This window comes from Typha angustifolia, chromosome 15 (genome assembly GCF_048772165.1).
Source record: "Typha angustifolia cultivar Huaian chromosome 15, ASM4877216v1, whole genome shotgun sequence".
In the NCBI taxonomy this organism is placed as follows: domain Eukaryota; kingdom Viridiplantae; phylum Streptophyta; class Magnoliopsida; order Poales; family Typhaceae; genus Typha; species Typha angustifolia.
This window is the reverse complement of record NC_133253.1, coordinates 7,871,150-7,891,964: the sequence shown is the minus strand read 5'-3', so window position 1 is coordinate 7,891,964 and position 20,815 is coordinate 7,871,150. Positions and strand designations below refer to the sequence as shown.

Sequence of the window (20,815 nt, the reverse complement as noted above, 5' to 3'; positions counted from 1 at the left end):
TCTCTTCCTAAGACTATCCATCTAAGATAACTTATATAGCTCTATAATTAGCTCTCCTACTTTTCTCTTTCATTTTATTGCTACAGTTCTATCTTTGTAAATATATATGACTTTAAATTATAGAAAAAGAATTCTTCTGAATGGGGAAGAATTAGATATTATTATAGGAGCAAAATAGTAGATACCCCCTAAAAACTTAAAAAACTTAAAAAACTACAAATTTCATAGAATAACATTGAACCAATTGTTAAGTTTATAGAATTATTTACTTGTCTCTACTTTAAAATGACCCATCTTTCTAATCTTATCCCTATTAAGTTTGACAAATGTTTAGAATTTATTTAAAGTAAATTTGTACTAAGTATTAGTAATGATATAAATAAGTCTTTAAAAGTATGAATAGAGTAATATCCTTCACTCATTCTCCTTCTCATTCTTGTTATCCATCATTTTCTGATAGTACTTCACATTATTTTATAAAATTCACAGTTATTTTTACACAATTCACAGTTATATTTATGCAATTCGCATTTATATTTACGCAATTCACAGTTATTTTATATAATTCATAGTTATATATATGCAATTTGTAGTTACACTTATACAATTTGCAGTTACTTTTACATAACTTGCAGTTAAACAATCAGAAAAAGGAGGAGAAAGAGTGAGAGAGATACAACTTTATTAAAACTTCTAAAATCTCATTTTATCATCACTAATACTTAGTGCAAATTTATTTCAAACAATGCCTAAATATTTGCCAAAAATAGTATATATGATATTAGAAAGATGAATGCACTTAAAAGAGAATGATTTTAGAAACTCGGCAGCTAATCGATATCTTCTCAGGTTCAATGATGAAGAGATGGTTCGTAGTTATATTTACACAATTTTATTACGTAATTCACAGTTAATTGATACGAATCGGGTTAGATCGAATCACATCAAAGGGAGATTAGGCTCAATGGATTGAGTCTAATTATTTTATTTAGTTATTTGGTTTAGTTAGAGTCTTAGCCGTCAGTAATTTATTTAATTAGCTAAATTCAGCTTTATGCATTTTCAGAAAAATATTCGTAGAATATTCTACACATATCCAAATAATATAAAACTAGTTGGATAAGATCGCCAACCTCTAGATCTACAATTTTGATATTTATGACTTCTCCAGATTCAAAATCTATTTGCGACGAAACAAAGGGTTAATCCGAGAATATAAGGAAGACTAGTTTTATTGATTTGTTTGGAATTGTTTAACTTAGTCGATGAGTCCCTAGGGTGAGCCTCTCTATATATATATGGAAGAAAGCTTAATTAGAGTATGATGATGATGATATTGGAATTGGCTTTAGCCTTATCTCCTTCTCTACTTGACTATAGCCATTGACACCCTCTCCCACCTCCCTTCTTCTACAGCCCAAGTCTTTGGTCAGCCTCTAACCATCCTCTTCCACAACAATTTCTCCCCCTTCATACCAAGAACTAAACCTAGCATTCATCCCGCCATTAGAGGGCTATCAAGCTAGGATCTAATTGACCTTCGATCACTATTCGGTCAATATCTTGAGATCTAATTGTCCAAATTCGGTGATTTTGGATTTGTTGGAAATCTCTCTTCAAGGGCAACAACATATCCAAAATTCAGAAGGATCCGTTGGTTAGATTGTTCGCAGATTCCCTTGGAAGTTACGTGCTTCATCAACTCCAGAACCATTGCGGATCGGATTAGGCCGGTTCGTAAGAACACTTATATTTTTATAATTTTTATAATTTTATTACGTAATTTATAATTATTGAATACTTGCATTTTTTTTATTTAACTTGTATTTTTTTTATTTTGCAATTTTATTATGTAATTCCTAGTTATTAAACATTGATAGTTTATGAATTTTATAGCCAGTTTATCTCATAAGAAAATTCACAATTATTTTATATGTTATATAAATATGCGAGATAGAGAAAATATTTATTATCACGACAAAAACTGATAGAAGAATACAATTTCTAAAAATAAAATGTTCAATTGTATTAAATACATTGCAGGATTTGATCTTCACTACTTAACTAGGGTAAAATTTGAGGAGAAAATAGTAATAATAATTAAAAAAAAAAGAATTCAAATGTGTTTTTTTTAACATAAATTCTCAAAAGAAAATCGAATTATTCTGTTCCAATGTATATATACTCCATTCACATAATATAAATTATTTAAAATCATCTGCCGACAGGAATGATCGATCCTTTCGTTATCCCTAATATGTGGTGGAACAAAATCTAATTATCCAGCCAAATAATAAATGCCTTAAGAATTTATATCTTTGACTTCTTCTTTTTTTCTTTTCTTTTTTTAAAATATTCTTTTTCACTATTTGAAGCCAATCGGAGGTTGACACTTACCTCTGACTCCATGTGATTCCTGCGTCAGATCCTGCAGATGATCCCTTAGCCCCTGACCGAGTGGAAGCATCAAAGTTCATATTTAACACGTTTAAAACCCACTGCTTCGACTACGTACCTTCCATGGCATGGCCTAGTCATGGATCCATCTGTGGAACATGGCATCTAAATTTCGTACGTAATCACATGGTATGTTCACCCTCTCTAACACATTAGGCTGATCTCGAGTTGGTCCACAACTTGATCCTTGTGGTTAGCTCACCTGGTGGTGGCTTAATTACCATCGATTAACCTATAAAACTAACAGAGAGTGGCATGCCACCAGTACTACTGCAGTGCTTGCATATATAATATAATATAATATATATATATATATGCTTCATTCTCTCTCCGAGGTTTATATTATCTATATATATAACAAGCTATCTCCAATAGATAATGGATTGTCTACAAGACTGGCCGGAGCCGATCGTTCCCGTCCAGTCCTTGGAGGGTGGCCAAGTGGTTCCGGCGCAATACATTAAGCCGCCGCCGGAACGGCCGGTTTTGGACCGCGACGGTGAACCGGATGGGGGCCCATGCGTCCCGGTCATCGACCTCGGGAGCCTGCAGGGAGGGGAGGCGGGGAGGCGGGCGATAGCGAGCGCGTGCAAGGAGTGGGGGTTCTTCCAAGTGGTGAACCATGGCGTGAGCCATGAGCTCATGGCTAGGGTTAGGGAGCTCTGGAGGGAGTTCTTCTATCTCCCTATGGAAGAGAAGAAGGCGTACGCCAACTCTCCGGTGTCGTTCGAGGGTTACGGTAGCCGTCTCGGGGTGCAGAAGGGGGCTATTCTCGACTGGGGCGACTATTATTTCCTCAACTTCCTGCCGGAGATGCTCAAGGACCATAGTAAATGGCCAGCTGCGCCTGCTTTGTTGAGGTACGTAAAAGCTTAAGCTGTTAAGTAAGGGATGAAAAAGATTGATACATGATTTAGACTATTTGATTTGGACTGGATTGCATGATTGAACAGAGATACAATCGAAGAATACGGCGCACAAGTGATTAAACTATGCCATCTTCTCCTCAAGGAGATATCAATATCCTTAGAAGTAGAAGAGGACTTTCTTCATAAGGCTTTGGGAGGAGAAGGAGTAGGTGCTTGCATGAGAGCTAACTTTTACCCTAGATGTCCCCAGCCGGACCTAACCCTCGGCCTCTCGCCGCACTCCGACCCGGGGGCGTTGACGGTGCTCCTCCCCGACGATCGCGTCGAAGGCCTCCAAGTGCGGAAAGGCGATGAATGGTTCACTATCCACCCAATTCCAAATGCCTTCATTGTGAACATTGGTGATCAAATTCAGGTAATTAAATTCTTCTCTCCTTTTTTAACTCTACCCAAGCTTCTCTTCTTTCATCCGAGTTACCGTTGTAAGTTTGCATGCAATATTATTGAAACTCTTTTTTCCTTTTTTTTTTCTCAAACTCTGTCGCGTTCATTTCATCCATCAATCTGGATCACGTCAACGACGTACTAATAACGATGTGTGCTTAAAGTAAGTCAAATCTCACTAAAGCCTCACGTTGGTGTGAATGCATGTACAATCCACCAGATAATAGAGCATGGGAAAAGCATGCAGCTAAGTATTATGCGTACCAGATTTGCCCACCGTAACAGGAGTAGGCGTTCACATGAGCTAGTTTTTAGGATATCATTTAAACTAATGCAATATTAATTAGTTTCTAGGATCCTTTAGTTGCATAAGGTTTGGTATACGTAGTATTTAGCGTAGGTCTAAGAATATATTGTAGACTAATTAGAACGAGAGTTAATTAATGCGTACAAATTGAATGAGGATATGAAGGAGAAGAAGGATACTTTGGTGCAACCATGCATTGTTTCACAGTTAAAATAGTTATACGGAGAGAGAAAACGGAGGGGAGATTAGAGGTGATTTATAAGAAGATAAAAGGATATATAGAATTAATACTTAATGGTACATTTATAATACTAATATTGCAGTAAGTGAACGACAAACATGAGATTAGAAAAAGAGATAGGACTAAATCTCTTTGTCTCTCCAAAGACTTTTAAAACACTATGTATCAGTAGACCATCGTCCTGACGTAATTTACTTCGTGCGATAATTGGCCATTTATAAATCCTGCTACTATATATCTAGTACGAACACTAAAACCAAGTTTCCACTCCCCAGATATTGTTTCATGTCTGTCCTTTTTTATGTCTTTCCTTTGAATTAATTGTCACCATTCTCCCTTCCTATCTGTCCTCTTGATTAATTTCTACCTTCCCTATTCATTGGTGTTTGAAATAATTGCTAAACAATGACGGTCAAAAGTTGTATCTTGGTGCATGCACCTATACTTATTCATGGTGAGAGAGACATCAAAAGAACTTTTTTCATAGATAACTTGAGACCTAAATATATAAGATTCTTGTCCCTTATCTACATAGGCGATCGGATTCACATCCTTCTATGTGGTCGGTTTGAATAGGGATTAAGATGGTAATGACTATGGTGGGACTTTTCGTAGATGTTCATTAACTACACGCCCCTAAGGAGCTAGAAGGTTGTAAGGAATTAATTTTGTGAAGTAGTTGAACTTAAATGCTCTTCTTCCTACATTTCTCTTCATAAAATATTGTTCAAAGTTTTAATTACTAGCATCAGACACTTAATGGTATCTATCTATCTATCTATAGATATAAAAGGGTAGGAGATATATGATCAAATAAAGTCTCTCTAATAGTCAAAGCATATACATAAATATATATATATAAATATATGCATATATGATGGTGAAGCACCTTGTCCAAAGTAAATTGGAGCCCCACCAAACATCATATAAAGTTACTTGAGGCCCTTGGCCACTTAATTATATCATATGGGTACACTATAAGTACTAGTTTAATTGGACTAGGTTTGCTTCTGTACATAAATAAATATAATAAGCACGTGAAAAATAAGTTATAATAGCTTCAATGCTATATATTCCAACATTGCTAAATGCCTAAGTAGAGAAACAACGACGCAATTATAGTCTAAATATCAAATCAAAAGGAAATAGTAGACACCTTAATTGAACGTTGATAACATGCTATATATTTATACAGTAAACAAACAAGTACTTATAAACAACTCAATGTGGTGATTTTTTCTTTTGTTTCTCTCAAAAGTATCATTATTTATTTATTTATTTTTGGCTGAATGCTTTCAGGTGCTGACCAATGCAACCTATAAGAGTGTGGAGCATCGTGTGATCGTGAATTCAGCTAAGGAACGGCTGTCTCTAGCCTTCTTCTACAACCCAAAAGATGAAAAATTAATTGAACCAGCTCAAGAGTTTGTGGCTCCAAACAGGCCTCCACTCTACAAGAAGATGGCATATAAGGACTATAAATTGTTCATAAGAAGTCTTGGCCCACGTGGCAAGTTTCTTTGAAGTGCCTATACCTTATCCTTTTATATATACATACTTCCCTAGCTAATTAATTCTTCACATACTACAAGTATAAAAATCCCATATTAATTAAGGGGATTTTGATTTTTACTTGAAATTGCTATCTTATATTATACTGATAGCGGTCGATGTTGACTGTATACAATTATCATGAGACATGATATACTTTGTTGGTTCGTTACCTAATAAAATAATCCGTATATAATGTTTGTTATGCATGTCGGAGCTCAAATGATTTTGAATTAATCTTATTGTTCCGTTAAAGTTTCGCTACTCCCTTAATTAGCCGGCTGATTCGCTTCTAATATAATAAGGTTCTCATACATCGAATGTCATCTATATATCTTAATTCACTGAGAATTTCTATTTCAATTCCATAGTTCATATATTTCAATTCAGATGAATTTTACCCGAATAGAAACTATTCATATAATTCTTGCTACTTAGTATGGAACAAATAAACTTGATTTACTATATTTACAGTATAAAAAGTAAACGAGTAGTACATAACGTAATCCAGCTTAACGACACCCCAATTGCTTGATATCTTCTTCTTTGTTTTATCCTACATTTAAAATTTAAAACCCAATGATCTGTTCTCCTTCTAACAAACAAAAACTTGTTAACGAAGAAAACAAATGGCAGGCCTAGTGGGACTTGTTTTCTGGTCCCATCTTCGTTGGTTTCAACTTATCAACGAGGACTTTATATTTACATAACCATATACAGATTTTAAAACTCATGGAGGGGAGTGGAGTTTGAGAGTTCTTAGCTATGCATCATGCATCTATATATATATAGATTATAGATATATCATCATCATCATCATCATCACGAGTTTATCATGCAGACTTTGGCCGACCAAGTGCTGCTTACAAACAACTGGGATAAAGTTTTCCTTTTGGACCTCATGGAGTTCACACCTACATTAATTCCTGAAACTTTTCTGGGCTCTTCCCTTCTTAGATTCACACATCTACTCGGTAACCACTTTTAAGTCTTTTAACGAGGAGAAGGAAAAAGGAGTGTTCGTAGATAAATGCAGTTTCTTACTGTATTGTGTCATTTTTATACAATGAAAAATACTTTTAATATTACAGAGAATTCATAGATGCAGTTGCTTCAAATACATATAATGTTTTAAGAATTCTTTGTAAGATAATACTACTTTTCCTCTCTTTAAACAAAAAAAGAAGAAGAAGAAAGCCGTAATATAAGTTCCAATCTATATTTGTTTAATACTATAACAAAGTGGAATTAATTTGTCAGTCTACATTTTGTATCTAAAGGTAATTGAAAACCTATCGAAACAATGGCGTGTCTGGCTTGATGTTTTAGGAGTTTATTATATATGGGCTAGGCTTTGTTGGTCAACAAGTAGTGGGAAAAGAAAGAGAGGCTGAGAGGACCATTTCATAATTAGCTTCCCAATACTTGAGGAAGTGGATGCATGAATTAGTCATGGTGCATCTCGAGTAAGGCATGAATCATCATGCATTACCATTTTTGTTGCAAGAAGACGACAGAGGGATAGGGACAGGAGCAGGTACAGTGATTCAATGTTGACCAATCTCTTATGGATTAGTCAAAGGTGGGCCGGTCTTTGTAGTTTCTTTCTGAGTGCAATTAAAACAGTCAAAAGGAGCATGATCAACGCGTTTACATGCATTCAAACACGCACCCAGATTGACCTGCAAAGATTAGCCCATGCCGATTCTGTAGCAGTTTACTGAGCTAACATTTGATTAAGATGATAGTATGTGGAGAAGTGATTCTCGGCATGCTATTATGCCATATGAATCTAAGGACTTCTAGTCTTCGTCGAAAGTATAATTCATAAGATAAAACTAAGGATGCTTGAAAACCCCACTTGGTCGTACATCTAACTCGGTCCGATCTGAATCCGACTAATATGATAGTATCTGAATTGGCATGCTATTGTGCTATATGAATCTAAGGACTTCTAGTCTTCGTAGAAAGTATCATTGATTCATAAGATAAAACTAAGGATGCTTAAAAAGCCCGCTTAGTCGTACATCTAACTCGATTCGATCTAAATCCGACTTAGAACACGATAAAGGTAGAGGTTCGTGAACCTAGAGTAGGCCCAACTTGTAGCTTGCTTGGAATTCCGGCCCAAAAAGAAATTGTTCTAATTCGGCTTGGCCCGGCCCATGAGCAACCCTAAGTAGATCTCAACCCTTTCTAAAAGAACTCTATTTGAGTGCTTTAGATGTTTTAAAACTTCTGTTTATGAGTGATGATAGTCATTGATGTCCTAAAATCGAGCTTAGGTTGTGAATCCTTATATCCGAAATACATATTTAGTAGGTGATCTACACTGTTATTTCATGTATCTTGTATTACTAATACATATGCTTTACTGGTTATCCAATTATTAATATTGGATGTTTATCTTGGATTTTGATATTTTCCCTTCTAGTTTTGCTTGAAATAAAAAAGATTTGCCTACGAGCTTCGGAAAAATAAAATCAATGGTATTATATTTGATTCAATCCTAATCTCAAGCATTACTCTTAATTCAAAGATTTTTAGCAAAAGCCCAGAAGGACAAAACCAGTGATATTAGGATTGAAAAATATATATATATCAAAGTGAAGCTGTTGGACATGGTAGGTAAATAAGAGTAGGTTGACTTTAGATGCTAATGAGGAGGTTAGGATGAGCATAATATAGAGAGATTAAAATGATATTTTATGGGAGCAAAATAGAAATTATATATATATATATATATAAGAGCATTTTCCTGGTAGTTGGATGCTAATTTGGAACCTCTAAGATCGAGTGATGATGTAAGTAATATCATTAATCTACCAACTTTGTGCATTAATATTATGAAGCAGGTCAACAGATTCAAAAGAAGTTGAATATAATATCTATGTATATATGCTGGGTTTTTTTTTCTAATTGATGTATATAAATATACCTCATCGACCTACTTAATGGACTTTATCTACTTTTAATATTGATTGTTACTTATAATATGAGTTTCTAAGATCAATTTCTTACGTAAAGATGCCCTTGGTTGATGTGATCTTAGAATTAATATTGAAGGAGAACTAGTCCTAAGAATTTGCCAAACTTTTATACTTTTTTATTTTCCTTAGGAGTCTAACCTAAACTTTCCATGACGTTCAACTTACGCCAATTCGATCGATTAATAACTTATCCTGGTACTGCAAACTTATTATTTACTAATTCTGATTGGTGGGGTAGGTTTAGGTCAATATAATGATATGAAATTTGCTAAGAGTATCTTATGTTTAAGTGATTTGTATTAAGTTTCTAATTATATGGTGGGTATTTTTTTTCTTTCTTTCTTTTTCGCTAATGTAATTAAAAAATTAAGATGTGCGAGGAACCCGCGATATAAGCTCCAACCTTTGCTGAGTACTAAATAACACAATGTATCAAGTAAATAACAATGAATACAAGTAATCATGCGAAAATAGAAGCGAAGAAGATAAAGGGAGATATGAGGAGTAAAAAAATTGTGAAACTCGAATGGACTGAGTTGCTTTATCTATTGTATGTCTTTTTATTTTTATTTTTTATTATTCATGAGCCGAAGGCTAGATATGGGTTGGACAAAGGGCCAATCCTATCTAGGCATAGAGACACTTAGGCCCCATCGAGCTTTTAGCTACCTAGTCTAGGCTTCAAGTCATATGCGTTGCCGAACAATTGCTCCAAGCCAAACACTACGAAAAACTGCTCCGAGCTGCTATATCGTCGAGCTATTTTTCTAAGCTAATTGCACCGTTGAGCCAAGGCACCGAACCACTAAATAATTTCTCCACAATATAATTTGGAATTAGAGTTAAACTCATGACTACCTTAGTCATGCGGAAAATACTTACCAAATTTTACTATAGTTGATTACTAGTTGCTTTGTCTACTGTATGTCAATGCTATGCATCAATCGTACACATTAGACAACCCCGATAATATGCAAAATAACCCCAAATGGACATATACCCCATTTCAAAAGAAAAAAAAATGAAAATTTGTGATTCAAACTCACATGATCCATAGAGCTAGACCCAAACTGGGTTGAGCCACTTTCATATTTGAAATGAGTCAAGCTAATTGCGATAACATAGACTTAAAATTTAATTTCAAACGGAGCTTAAAAACAAAACCGACTTGTTTAGGCTCAAGTTCGAAATAATTATCCAAAACTTGATTACCACCTTGAGGATTGCAAAAAGTTCCTCCAACCCTACCCACGGGGAATCCACGCCGTATCCAGACGACCTTATCCAAACTACGTGGCAGTCCTAGTCATCTGGAACGAGCCAAGTCAGACTATGTTTGCTAGCATTTGGATTGAGATTTAATCAACACCCAATTGGTCAAACCTTTATTGCATCACATTTATACTTTTGGTTCTATATATGCGTTAATTATACTATGTGTCTCACGCTCCCTGACCATGAAAAGTTCTTACTATTTATTTAGCTGCCAAACAAGCAACACGCATCAAATTAGCTGCCATTACTTATTAAAATCCAAAGCGAAAGGACAAGATAAAGCTACCTCTATAATAATAATAATATTATTATTAATAATACTATCATGATTTAGTGGGCCCTCAAATAATTAAGTGCTAACATATATATATATATATATATATATATATATTCTCAATTATTAAAGAATGTTGAATAATTTGTGATTAATTATGGTTAGGTAGGCGACCTATTGCTCATTTCCACGTACACTTTATCTGTGTTATATCTCTTGTCACCCGATGAAAAAAAAATACCGTATAATAATTTTATTCTTAACTTCTATCTCTTTCTTTCCTATATAATTAGAGTAATTATGCTAATGAGATAGTGTTAAGTTGGTTAGAGAGACTCATATTATATTGCATAAGTATTCTTGCATTCGGAACCTAACGAGTTATAAGAATAAAATTGTCCGCTTAAATTGATCATATAGCAGTATGTGATATCTTGTTAACAAAGAAAGTAAATAGAAAACTAACGAAAGAGTTAGTCATTGACTTATCATTAATTATGTTACTGTTTCAGCTGCAATTAAAGTATTATGACAAAGATTTACTAACAATTATGCTTCTTATCTTCTTTTTTTCTCTATTTTTTTTTCTTTTTTGGTAACTCTAGTTTTTACAAGTCACCCACTTATCACAGTGCTGAGATTCAGTTTGGGCTGACTTAGTATGGGGTTAGCCTAAACGATTACCAGATGCATGCTAACATATTAGTCGTGTATATTCGATAGCCGCCTAATATATGCTATTGATGCATTAGCGCGCATCCGACCATCGCTTAAAGTAACCTACAAGGATTGGCTTGAACAAAAATTCGATCTTTAGAACATTTTCGCAGCCACTCCTAATAGTTATACTAGGATTTCTTTCTTTCCTTTTCTTTTCTCTCGCATGAGAGATTTTCCCCACGCTCCTACCTATCCCTCCCTATTACCCTAGCCAATTTGGCTAGGAGGGGAGAGGTGTTTTGTCTTCTCTATCTCTTATTTTCTATCCTTTTTTTTTTCTTCCTTCCTCCTTCTGCTCTCTTTTCTCATCCTCATTCCTTCTTTCCATGCTTGGAGAGGATGATTTCCCTTCATCTCATCTTCTCTTCCTAAATGCCACGGTTGTTGTCATTGTTATCACCACTATCGTTGATGTTGTCTTTTCTCTTATCATTGCCTTCCCCTTCTTGAACTACGGCAACTAGCGGCTGCTACAACATTGGGCGATGGCGGAAGAAAAGTTGGGGCAATGTGTCTGAGTGGTGGATTTGGACGAGGATTGTATTGCTATTCCCACTTTGGGCCGACATGTCGCCGGATCTCTAGCTAGTGCTATGATGTATGTGGTCCTCCATATCATCGCTTCTTCTTCTATAGAAAATTGTTTTATGTGCCGTTTGGGTCTTTATTTTTTGTTCTAGATTTATTATAAGTGGGGGGAGTCTTTTATCGACATCGATCTTACTTCTCTCGTCATTGGGGGGTTTGTATGACTGTGTTTTTAACCGTCGAATCATGACAAAGTTACATGCTGACTTAAGATCTTTGCACTTACAAATTTATGGGGCCATATTTTCTTTGTTGTATTTCTCTTTGTCATTGTATTATTAGGTTTGCAATATTCTACTTTTCTTGTGAAGTTTTATTTCTTATAGTCAAGTGTAGAATTTGTGTTAAAAAGTCCGCGGTGCATTTTACAATCATTGTATCAATACTTGAATTGATGAAACTATTGGACATGCCTTTCCTAAAATAGAATAAAAAATCACCCACTAGGAGATTTCCATGGCTAGAATTATGTAATTGGTCTTTGGGACCAACACTTGGGGACAAAGTTATCTAGAAACTAGATAAGAGGATTTAAGTATAGGAATCCAGGCTGGGAAGACAATCTTAAATTTATTTTGTTCTTAATGTCATTCTTTAACTATTGGTTGACTTCTATTTAACTGGGTCCCAGATTATCATATCTCCAAATTCGCCACTATAAAAATTAAAAATTGTGACCTTTGTTTTGATGGGTAAGAATGTTTTATTTGCTTCTAGTTTTTAAACTAATTTGGTTCAAGTTCATAATTTTCTATTGTGGCATCTTATCCCTAACACCTATAGTTTAACAATTATATAGCATGGCGTGATGGTGAAGATAGACAAGAATAAAAGTGTTCAAATTTGGATTAGAACATAGCAATGGTGTGATGATGAAGATAGATAAGAATAATAGTGTCCAAATTTGGATTATTAAAGAAATTTGAAGCAAAACTCCAAAGTATAGAAATATGAAATTATTAAAGGTTACATACTTGCACATATTTTTTATTTCAAAATCATTTTACACTCATGAATCTTTTTTTATTTACTTTTGTATAACTAATCCTTGTGAGCATTTTCAGTCCAAAAATTAATAAAATAAAATAAAATCCTTGTGAGCATTTTACTAGGTTGCAATTGTTAGGTTAGTTTCTCTTTTGGAATCTAAAAGTGATAGTATTTATGCTTTTGTTATCGGTTTAGAAAAAAATAAAATTACATCGGCTCCTCTTCTTGTAGTCCAGCAGAGTCACCTCGGAGCTCTAATGCAAGCACTAGATAGCGAGCTTCAGAAACTTCTAGTTGACGTTGCATTCTACCTCAATGCTCAAGGGGGTCGGGTCGAATTCATTTTCAAGAACAACACCGATTCACCTATTCTTACTAGTGAGTCCAAAATCGTTGCCAGTGATGTGTACTCCAGGTGAAAACCAAAGTGTTCTTGTTTGCTCTGAGAAAATGTAAAGAGAAATGCTTCTCTAATTTCCAAGTGAAAACCGATAGCACTATCTTGACAGATGCCCTCAACTATCGGTCTCCGACCCCTTGGCATATTCAAAATTCTATTGAAAATATCCAATTTACTCGTTGATTAGCTAGCCCATTATAGTTTTAAACTTAATTACCCTATTTTGTGGGAGAGTTATATCCTCTTAGAATATAATCATAATAATATTACCTTCTTATTTACCAAAATAAATAAATAAATATTTTAAACTTACTCTCTCTATATATATATATTATCAAAAACAAGGTAGTCATTTTTGCTACCTCTATTTCCATCCTCCCAGCCATCATAACAAACACTGTGGCTCACAATCCCTAACCATATTAATCTGGAGTCTATGAACAGTTCAATCTATTGAAAAAATAACAATGATTCCATCTAATAGTATATTTTAAAAAGTAAGATCCTGATTACAAGCGGTGGTAAGTGGGAACAAAATGTTAAAACCTCACAGGTAGAAGGGATTTCTCTTTGTCATAATCTTAGAATAATACCAAATAGATGATGATGATGATCTGTGTAATTTACGACAATTGATAGTGGATGATGTGGATAAAATTTGAATCCTACCACCAAACCTAAGCATCATCCTGTCCATCATCTTGCTCGGCATTTAGGACTCCTCCCTATGAGCAATTGAATCGGTTCCCTTTTTTACCCTAATTCCCATACTGTCTATGAGTGCGCATTGATTCTGGCATTCAGGGGGACATTTCCTGGGATCTTTATTGCGTTAGGTGGCCTGGCGCTGTCGTATGCCTTCAAATTCTATATCAAAACTGATATTGACATCAAATTCAATGGGACGATGTGACAACTCCTCTCTCCCCCTCTCGATTTTCTTTGCCCAATAATCCAAGTGTTTGCCCATTCCACCTACTGTTTGTGAGCTTTGCAGCCAGTCACCAGCTGCCAAGCACCCGGGTTGCAGGAGTTTCCTGCATCTTGGGTGTTTAGAGAAATCGTCTCCTTCTCTTCCCATATTGACTTGGTCGGCCATCCATCCTGGCCGGCCGTTGGGAATGGACGGACCTGATTCACTCTATTATCTTCACCTCCTGCCCCCGCAAGAATCCTTCGTACCAGGGAAGCGGTATGCTCACCTTTCAGTATAATCGGAATGTTTGGTTGATTCAAGTGGGGGAAACGGATTCCCGTTTAACGCTTATTCTTTACGTCTCCTCCCTGCGGGAGTGCGATGCTGACGCCGAACAAACTGCCACGTCACCGGTCCGGCTGCAGCGCACACCGCGTGACATCTCGACTATCTCCCGGTCAACGCAGTCAAAGTTACCGGCACCTGTCCCGCTCCGGATAGTGGAGACAGTAATATCTTCGTCCCATTCGGTGACGTGTCAGTTCCCGATAAGCAGGAAAAGAGGAGTCGAATCTCCTGCAGCCGTAACTGCAGGTAAAGAAATGATTTGCCAGTAGACGCCGGCCACGTACCGTGAAGGCAACCAATTCCTGCGCCTGTGATGTAGTCCATCGGCCTTTCGGAAAGAAAGAAAGCATTACCGGTTTCACACCTTCTTTTCAACGACTTTATTCACGCTGCCACTAGGACACTTATCCTGTCGGTCCCACCGCACGAACGAGTCCAAAAAGGACCACGTCAGTAGACGGAGAGGAAACGGCGTTATCTTGACGCGGAGTATTTCTTTAATGTCCATTTCATTTGGCGTGAATTTGGCTGTCATTTCATTTAGGAAAGTTGGGGAAGGAAAGAAGGCAGCTTCATGAGCGTTGCCTTTTTGACCAAGAGAAATAGAGAGAAGAAAGAGAGAGGAGAAGACCGAGCCGACCTTCCCTCCTCCTTCCCTTATCTCTTTCTCTCACTCTCTCTCTCTCTCTCTATAAGAACTTTGCATATCACACCCTATATTAACCAATTTTGCAGCTTGAATATTATACTATACTAAAAATCTGATGGCTAGTACTGCCAAGTTGCCTTTTCGACTCAATTTTATGGAAAAGACGGGTGTAATATGTAAATAGTGAGGAAGAACTGAAACCAAATTATTTTAAAGGCAGGGTGTTATATAGAAATTTCTGTATCCATTTCCCATCATCCTCCACCTACAAAAGGAGACCAAAGACCAAATACCTCGGCGGCTTTCTATCCACTACCTTATTCCTAGACTAATCCCCTTCCTTCCTCTCCTTATTCCAGTGCTTATTCCATCCATCCTCTCTCTAAGAGAGACCTCCATGTGCGGCGGTCCTAGAAAACCCTCTTCCCGACCGTCCTCTCCTCCACCCATGGCCGAGTCCAAACCAAAGGAAGAGCTCGACCTCACCGCCTTCCTCCTCGAACTCGCCTCCTCTGACGACCTCGGCGCCTTCCGCCGCGCCGTTGAGAACGAGAACCACCCAGTCACGGGCGCCGCCCTCTGGTACGGCCGCTCCGCCGGCCGTCGGATGTCCCTCGAGATTCGAACCCCTCTCATGGTCGCCGCCCTCTACGGCAGCGCCACCGTCGTTTCCTACATCCTCTCCTCCAACCCCTGCGAAGCCACCCGCCGCTCCCCATCCGACGGCGCCACACCCCTCCACCTTGCCGCGTTCGGCGGCGCCAACACCTCCCTCGCCGTGGCCCACCTCCTCCTCGCCGCCTCTGCCGACGTCGACGCCGTGGACGCTGTCGGAAACCGCCCCGGTGATCTCATCCCCCATCACTCCTTCTCGAACACCTCCTCCCTCCGGCTCCTCCTCAAAGCCCCATCTCCTTCCTCCTCCCCTAAGAAGGAGGAGAAGAAGGAGTACCCAATTGACCTCACCCTACCTGACATCAAGAACGGGATCTACTCCACCGACGAATTTCGCATGTACACCTTCAAAGTGAAGCCTTGCTCGAGGGCGTACTCCCACGACTGGACGGAGTGCCCCTTCGTCCACCCCGGCGAGAACGCGAGGAGACGCGACCCAAAGAAGTACCTTTACAGCTGCGTCCCCTGCCCGGAGTTCCGCAAGGGTTCTTGCCGCAACGGCGATTCCTGCGAGTATGCACACGGGGTGTTCGAGAGTTGGCTTCACCCGGCTCAGTATAGGACGAGGTTGTGCAAGGACGAGACTGGATGCAACCGACGTGTTTGTTTCTTTGCCCACAAGAAGGAGGAGCTCAGAACGGTGAATCCCGCAACGGGGCTGGTGGTTTCGTCCCCATCACCGAGGTCGTCGTTGGATATGGCGGCGGCGATGCTAATGATGCAGCAGCAGCAGCAACAGCAGCAGATACCAAGCTCTCCCTTGTCGCCCATGAGGCAGTGCCGACTTAAGGCGTCGATGAGTGCAAGGGATTTGGAGTTCGATTTGGATTTGCTTGGATTGGAGGGATACCAACAAAAGCTTATCGATGAGATATCAACTGCCGCCTCTCCTCGGTCGAATTGGGCGATGAATAACTTGGCTCTTGATCCATCAGTGCTTCTGATGAAGCAGCAGTCTCAGTTGCTTTCCGGCTACGGAGGGAATTTGCCGGCTTCGCCTCCCGTGAGCGCGAATTCTTCGTTCGGGCTCGACCACTCGATGGCCAAGGCCATCATGAACTCGAGGGCTTCCGCTTTTGCGAAGCGGAGCCAGAGCTTCTGCGACCGCGGGGCAGCTGCTGCCGGCCGGCATTCAACGCTCTCCGCGATGACCAACGCAGCGGCCGCGCCGTCCGTCCTCTCCGATTGGGCCTCGCCCAACGGCAAGTTGGATTGGGGAATCCAAGGAGAGGAGCTCAACAAGCTGCGCAAGTCGGCGTCTTTCGGCTTCCGCACCAACCAAGGCGCCGCCTTTGGCGGTTTAGCCCCGACTCCTGCCACGGCGGCTCCCGGGCCGGAGGAGCCAGACTTTACTTGGGTTCATTCTTTAGTTAAGGACGGGCCGGCGGCCACCGAGGGCCGACTCTCCCGAGGGACAGAGCTATTCTCTCCATGGGCGGAGCAGCAACTCTACATGGAGCAGGAGCAGATGGTAGCCTGAAAGAGCTGCAATTCAACTACTCATTGATGAACTGACCAAGTTCTTTTCTTCATTATATTTTTTTTCCTTTAATCAAATTTATAAGTTTTAGTAAGGGCTGCCTCTAAATTTTTAGGAATAATATATGTATACCCAAAGGGATCCTGAAAAGCTATCCAGAGGCAATCCACTTGTTCTTTTATTCATATATTATATTATATATATATATATATATATATATATATATGCAAGAGGGAGTAGAAGAAGACTATGGCGAGAATAATTTGAGAGTCTGAGAAGAAGAGGAGAAGAAATTAGATCATAAGATGTATCACTTCTTCTCTATGTCATGGATTTGGATATTATAGATGTATGGAATGCTCTCTTTGATGCTATTAGTTACTTTGCTCTGTACTATTCTTGTTTGTTATTCCCTCTTCTTTCGGTGAGATGATGATGATGGGTTTGTTCGTGCATAAACCCCCCCCTTATCAGAGGTCAAATAAGGATAACTTGTCGCTTGTCGGTCAAATATTATCAGATATTAAAATACATTATCTCTAATGTTGCTAAGTGGATATTTAATTTTGCTATTTTTAAAATCCCCAAATATATCAAAACCTTATTCTCTTAATATATTGGAAGTGATTACTATCCCATACCAATAGCAGTATAGCACTAGCTGGATAAATGTTTTAATTCTATTTCATACCCTGGTCTATCATCATTTTCCTTTTATCTTAGAAGTTGTTATTAATTTTAATTAATTTATTTTGTATCACTTAGGCACTTAACCACCCAAAGTTAACCTAAAATAGTTATAGATGTTAAACAAAGATCAATCTTAAAGTGTGACACAATGTTCCTAACCCATTCCTGGTGGACTAATTAGTCCAAAGAAATCTGCCACTGGATCAAATCTTTGGACATTTCTACATACAGTCTTTGTCTAGTTCTACACTCCTTTTACTTTTAATTTTTCAAATGCTGGCCACAATATTTTATGCACTAATAGACCATTTTATATATATATATATATATATTTATTTACTTCTATACTTGGTTTGCATAACTTATAATCAATTAAATATCATCTGGAGAAAGTTAAGACTAATTATATAAATAGATTGATTGTGATGTAGGAATGTTTAATATATAGAAACAATTTAAATGTGAGTCATCTAAATAATCTATGTCATGGATCTATCTATATTCAAACATCTTTCGTCATGACAAAGAAATCTAGCAGTGAGAATTCCAATGTTATCAGCAGGATTTGAATCTTTCCATCTGTGAAGCTTTCTTCCAGGCTTGCATTAAATTGCTTGGAGAATTCTTCAAACGTTTGTGCTGGATATTGAATCTCGTTGCAAAAATGATAGTAACCTTTGAGGCATGGAAGCCCCCATCCAACATTACTTGCTACTTTGGATCTGTAGTAAAGATATGAGAGTTACATCTGAGCTCGTCTTGTTCCTTAGATTCTGTCGTTTGGGCTTGTCTCTCTTAAATTTTTTTTCCTCCACCCAAAATTTTAATTACTGCTAATTTGCTAGGCATTTATCAATCACTCGTTCTATTAGAACCAAATAATTTATCACCATATGCTTCAAAACCGAAGCCCTCCGTTCATTTCAGAAATAACTTTTTTATTTTATTTTAAAATAACAGATAAGTATTATAATAACTTTGTTCTAAAATATAAATATTATTTATTAAAATTACATGTTATATCATCTACTAACCAAATTACTAATATATCATTGATATTTATCCCATCAACCTATTTTATACCAAATCAAAGAGTATTCATGATAATTTTATAAAAATAAAATACTTTTTTTTTTCATTAGATAAATATTATACCCTTATTTTAGAATACATGTGAATATAAAAATAGTTATTTTTTAAAATAAAATTTTAATTTTAAAAATAATAAATATGAATTCGTATTCTAAAATTGACCATGTCTCTAATGTAAACGAGATTAATTATTACTGTGAGTTAAGTGCTTGATTAATTGTTAAATAACTGTACAATTTTATAATTTAGCAATATAATTTGAAAGCTCAGATGCTTCCTCACAGAGTAGTAAATCAAAAATCTCCATCCCTATTACAACTGCAATCTTCTCAGCCTCTTCTTTTGATGTCCACCTCTCTAATGTAACCCATCTTGACCTCTTCAAATCCTCCTCTGCCACTCTACAGACGTGCTCACAGATGCTGGCCACTTTCCTTTTACCATCAACTGGCTGCATTCCTTCACTTCCACAAGGTGATTCTTCCAATTTGCTTGAAGGTGAGCAGTAATTATTCTCCAAATGTGATGATAATTTTCTTCTTGAGCTCTGCTGCTCTCCACCATCTACAGAATTCAACACTCTCACCATATTGCTGCACTTAGGAACTAGAATTTGATTATATATAGCAGTAGTACCTGAGACAGGAGATTCTGGTTCGACGAACAAGTCGAAATCGACATTCGGGTGATCGAACACAGAAGTAGGACTCCAAGAATTCTGAGATCTGTTTTCCATATCTTGCTTTCTTTTGTTGGTCTTCTTCCCTCCTTCAATCCCTTCCAATGCAAAGCTCTCACAATTGTCATCAGGACTGAAGCTTAGAATCAAGAACTCCTCATTCTCCTGCCTGATCAAGTATGTCGGCGAACGACCGCTTCTCGCAACTGGCATTGATTCTAGACCCATAAGCCGCGCCACGATACTACAACTCTGCGTCGGCGTTTGCTCGTCATTGTGATTAACTTTACCTCTATTGTTGTAATTCTGGTTGCAGAGACTACCACCGGAGAGAAAGCGATGCAGAAGGCCCGAGAGGCATCCGAATGCGGTCTCCTTCGGGCCGCCGCAGTACAAGGATGAGGAGGAGGAAGAGAGTTTCATGGTGATAGCCTTCTTGAGTGAAGTGTGAGAAGTAGAAGAAATTTGAATTGGGAGAGGAGGGAAAGAAGGAAAGGAAGGAAAGAAGGAAGAAGGGAGACACTAGCAGAAGCAACAGTAGAAGATGTTGTTAAGTGTGATAAAAAGAGAGGAGAAAAGGAGAGTGTTGTGGCGGGTTCTTTATTTGAACAATGGCCAAAGACTGTTTGGTGGTCTGAAAAAGGTGTAGGTTTGTGGGGTTCCAAAGTGGTCCATTTGGTTGGTGGTCTTCCAATTTCACATATTAGATTGCAACTAAAGGGTTGGTGGTATGATGGAACTATGGATACTCTCAAAGTTTATTCTAATACTAGAATAGTGATTTATTTGGTAGGGTTTTTAAACTATAACTCTCAAGAAAATTAGTAGTTACATATGAGCCGTTGTAAAAGTTTTTACTCTTTGTTTTAAAAAAGTTTTATTCTTGGTGGTTGAGGTGATGGGAAAGTTAAAAGTATTTCCCATGCAGGAACTTTTTATTAGGAAAATATTTTGGATCTTTTGTAGTATATTTTGCATCTCTACCAACTCATGCTTTCTTGAAGTCTCAACTTTTGCATAGTCTGGTTGCTCACACTCTTGCTTTTGTTCAACTTTTGTTCAATTTCATCAATCCATGGCTTCTAAGTAGCATGTATTTATAGTCAAGGATCAAGTTCACACCACAATTTTACCAATTATACACCTTTACTTCAATAGTTGATTATTTCTTTTGACCAAG

The 20,815-nt window shown here is 37.7% G+C and overlaps 3 protein-coding genes across 3 annotated transcripts; 2 read left to right on the top strand and 1 right to left on the bottom strand.

Moving 5' to 3' along the window:
* The first annotated feature begins 2,755 nt into the window (after positions 1–2,755).
* Positions 2,756–6,072, top strand: LOC140778390 (jasmonate-induced oxygenase 1-like). Its single transcript, XM_073123075.1, has 3 exons — positions 2,756–3,317; positions 3,411–3,741; positions 5,618–6,072. Exons 1-3 carry the CDS (start codon positions 2,836–2,838, stop codon positions 5,840–5,842), a joined length of 1,038 nt encoding a protein of 345 aa, XP_072979176.1. The 5' UTR covers positions 2,756–2,835; the 3' UTR covers positions 5,843–6,072.
* A 9,233-nt stretch (positions 6,073–15,305) lies between these two features.
* On the top strand, positions 15,306–17,570 carry LOC140777494 (zinc finger CCCH domain-containing protein 33-like). Its single transcript, XM_073121644.1, has one exon. It carries the CDS (start codon positions 15,417–15,419, stop codon positions 17,172–17,174), a length of 1,758 nt encoding a protein of 585 aa, XP_072977745.1. The 5' UTR covers positions 15,306–15,416; the 3' UTR covers positions 17,175–17,570.
* Positions 17,571–19,184: 1,614 nt separating this feature from the next.
* Positions 19,185–20,058, bottom strand: LOC140779202 (uncharacterized). Its single transcript, XM_073124192.1, has 2 exons — positions 19,593–20,058; positions 19,185–19,520 (listed from the first exon to the last, which is right to left on the bottom strand). The coding sequence occupies exons 1-2, from the start codon at positions 20,056–20,058 to the stop codon at positions 19,195–19,197; spliced, it is 792 nt and encodes a 263-aa protein (XP_072980293.1). The 3' UTR covers positions 19,185–19,194.
* Positions 20,059–20,815: the final 757 nt, after the last annotated feature.

What these genes read in the sequence shown, in the direction of transcription:
- LOC140778390 (XM_073123075.1), top strand. Translation starts at nt 2,836, where the DNA reads ATGGATTGTCTACAAGACTGGCCGGAGCCGATCGTTCCCGTCCAGTCC. An exon ending in GCTGCGCCTGCTTTGTTGAG is followed by an intron (nt 3,318 to 3,410) that starts GTACGTAAAAGC and finishes ATGATTGAACAG; the next exon opens with AGATACAATCGAAGAATACG. An exon ending in ACATTGGTGATCAAATTCAG is followed by an intron (nt 3,742 to 5,617) that starts GTAATTAAATTC and finishes GAATGCTTTCAG; the next exon opens with GTGCTGACCAATGCAACCTA.
- LOC140777494 (XM_073121644.1), top strand. Translation starts at nt 15,417, where the DNA reads ATGTGCGGCGGTCCTAGAAAACCCTCTTCCCGACCGTCCTCTCCTCCA.
- LOC140779202 (XM_073124192.1), bottom strand. Translation starts at nt 20,058, where the DNA reads ATGAAACTCTCTTCCTCCTCCTCATCCTTGTACTGCGGCGGCCCGAAG. An exon ending in ACCAGAATCTCCTGTCTCAG is followed by an intron (nt 19,521 to 19,592) that starts GTACTACTGCTA and finishes TGAATTCTGTAG; the next exon opens with ATGGTGGAGAGCAGCAGAGC.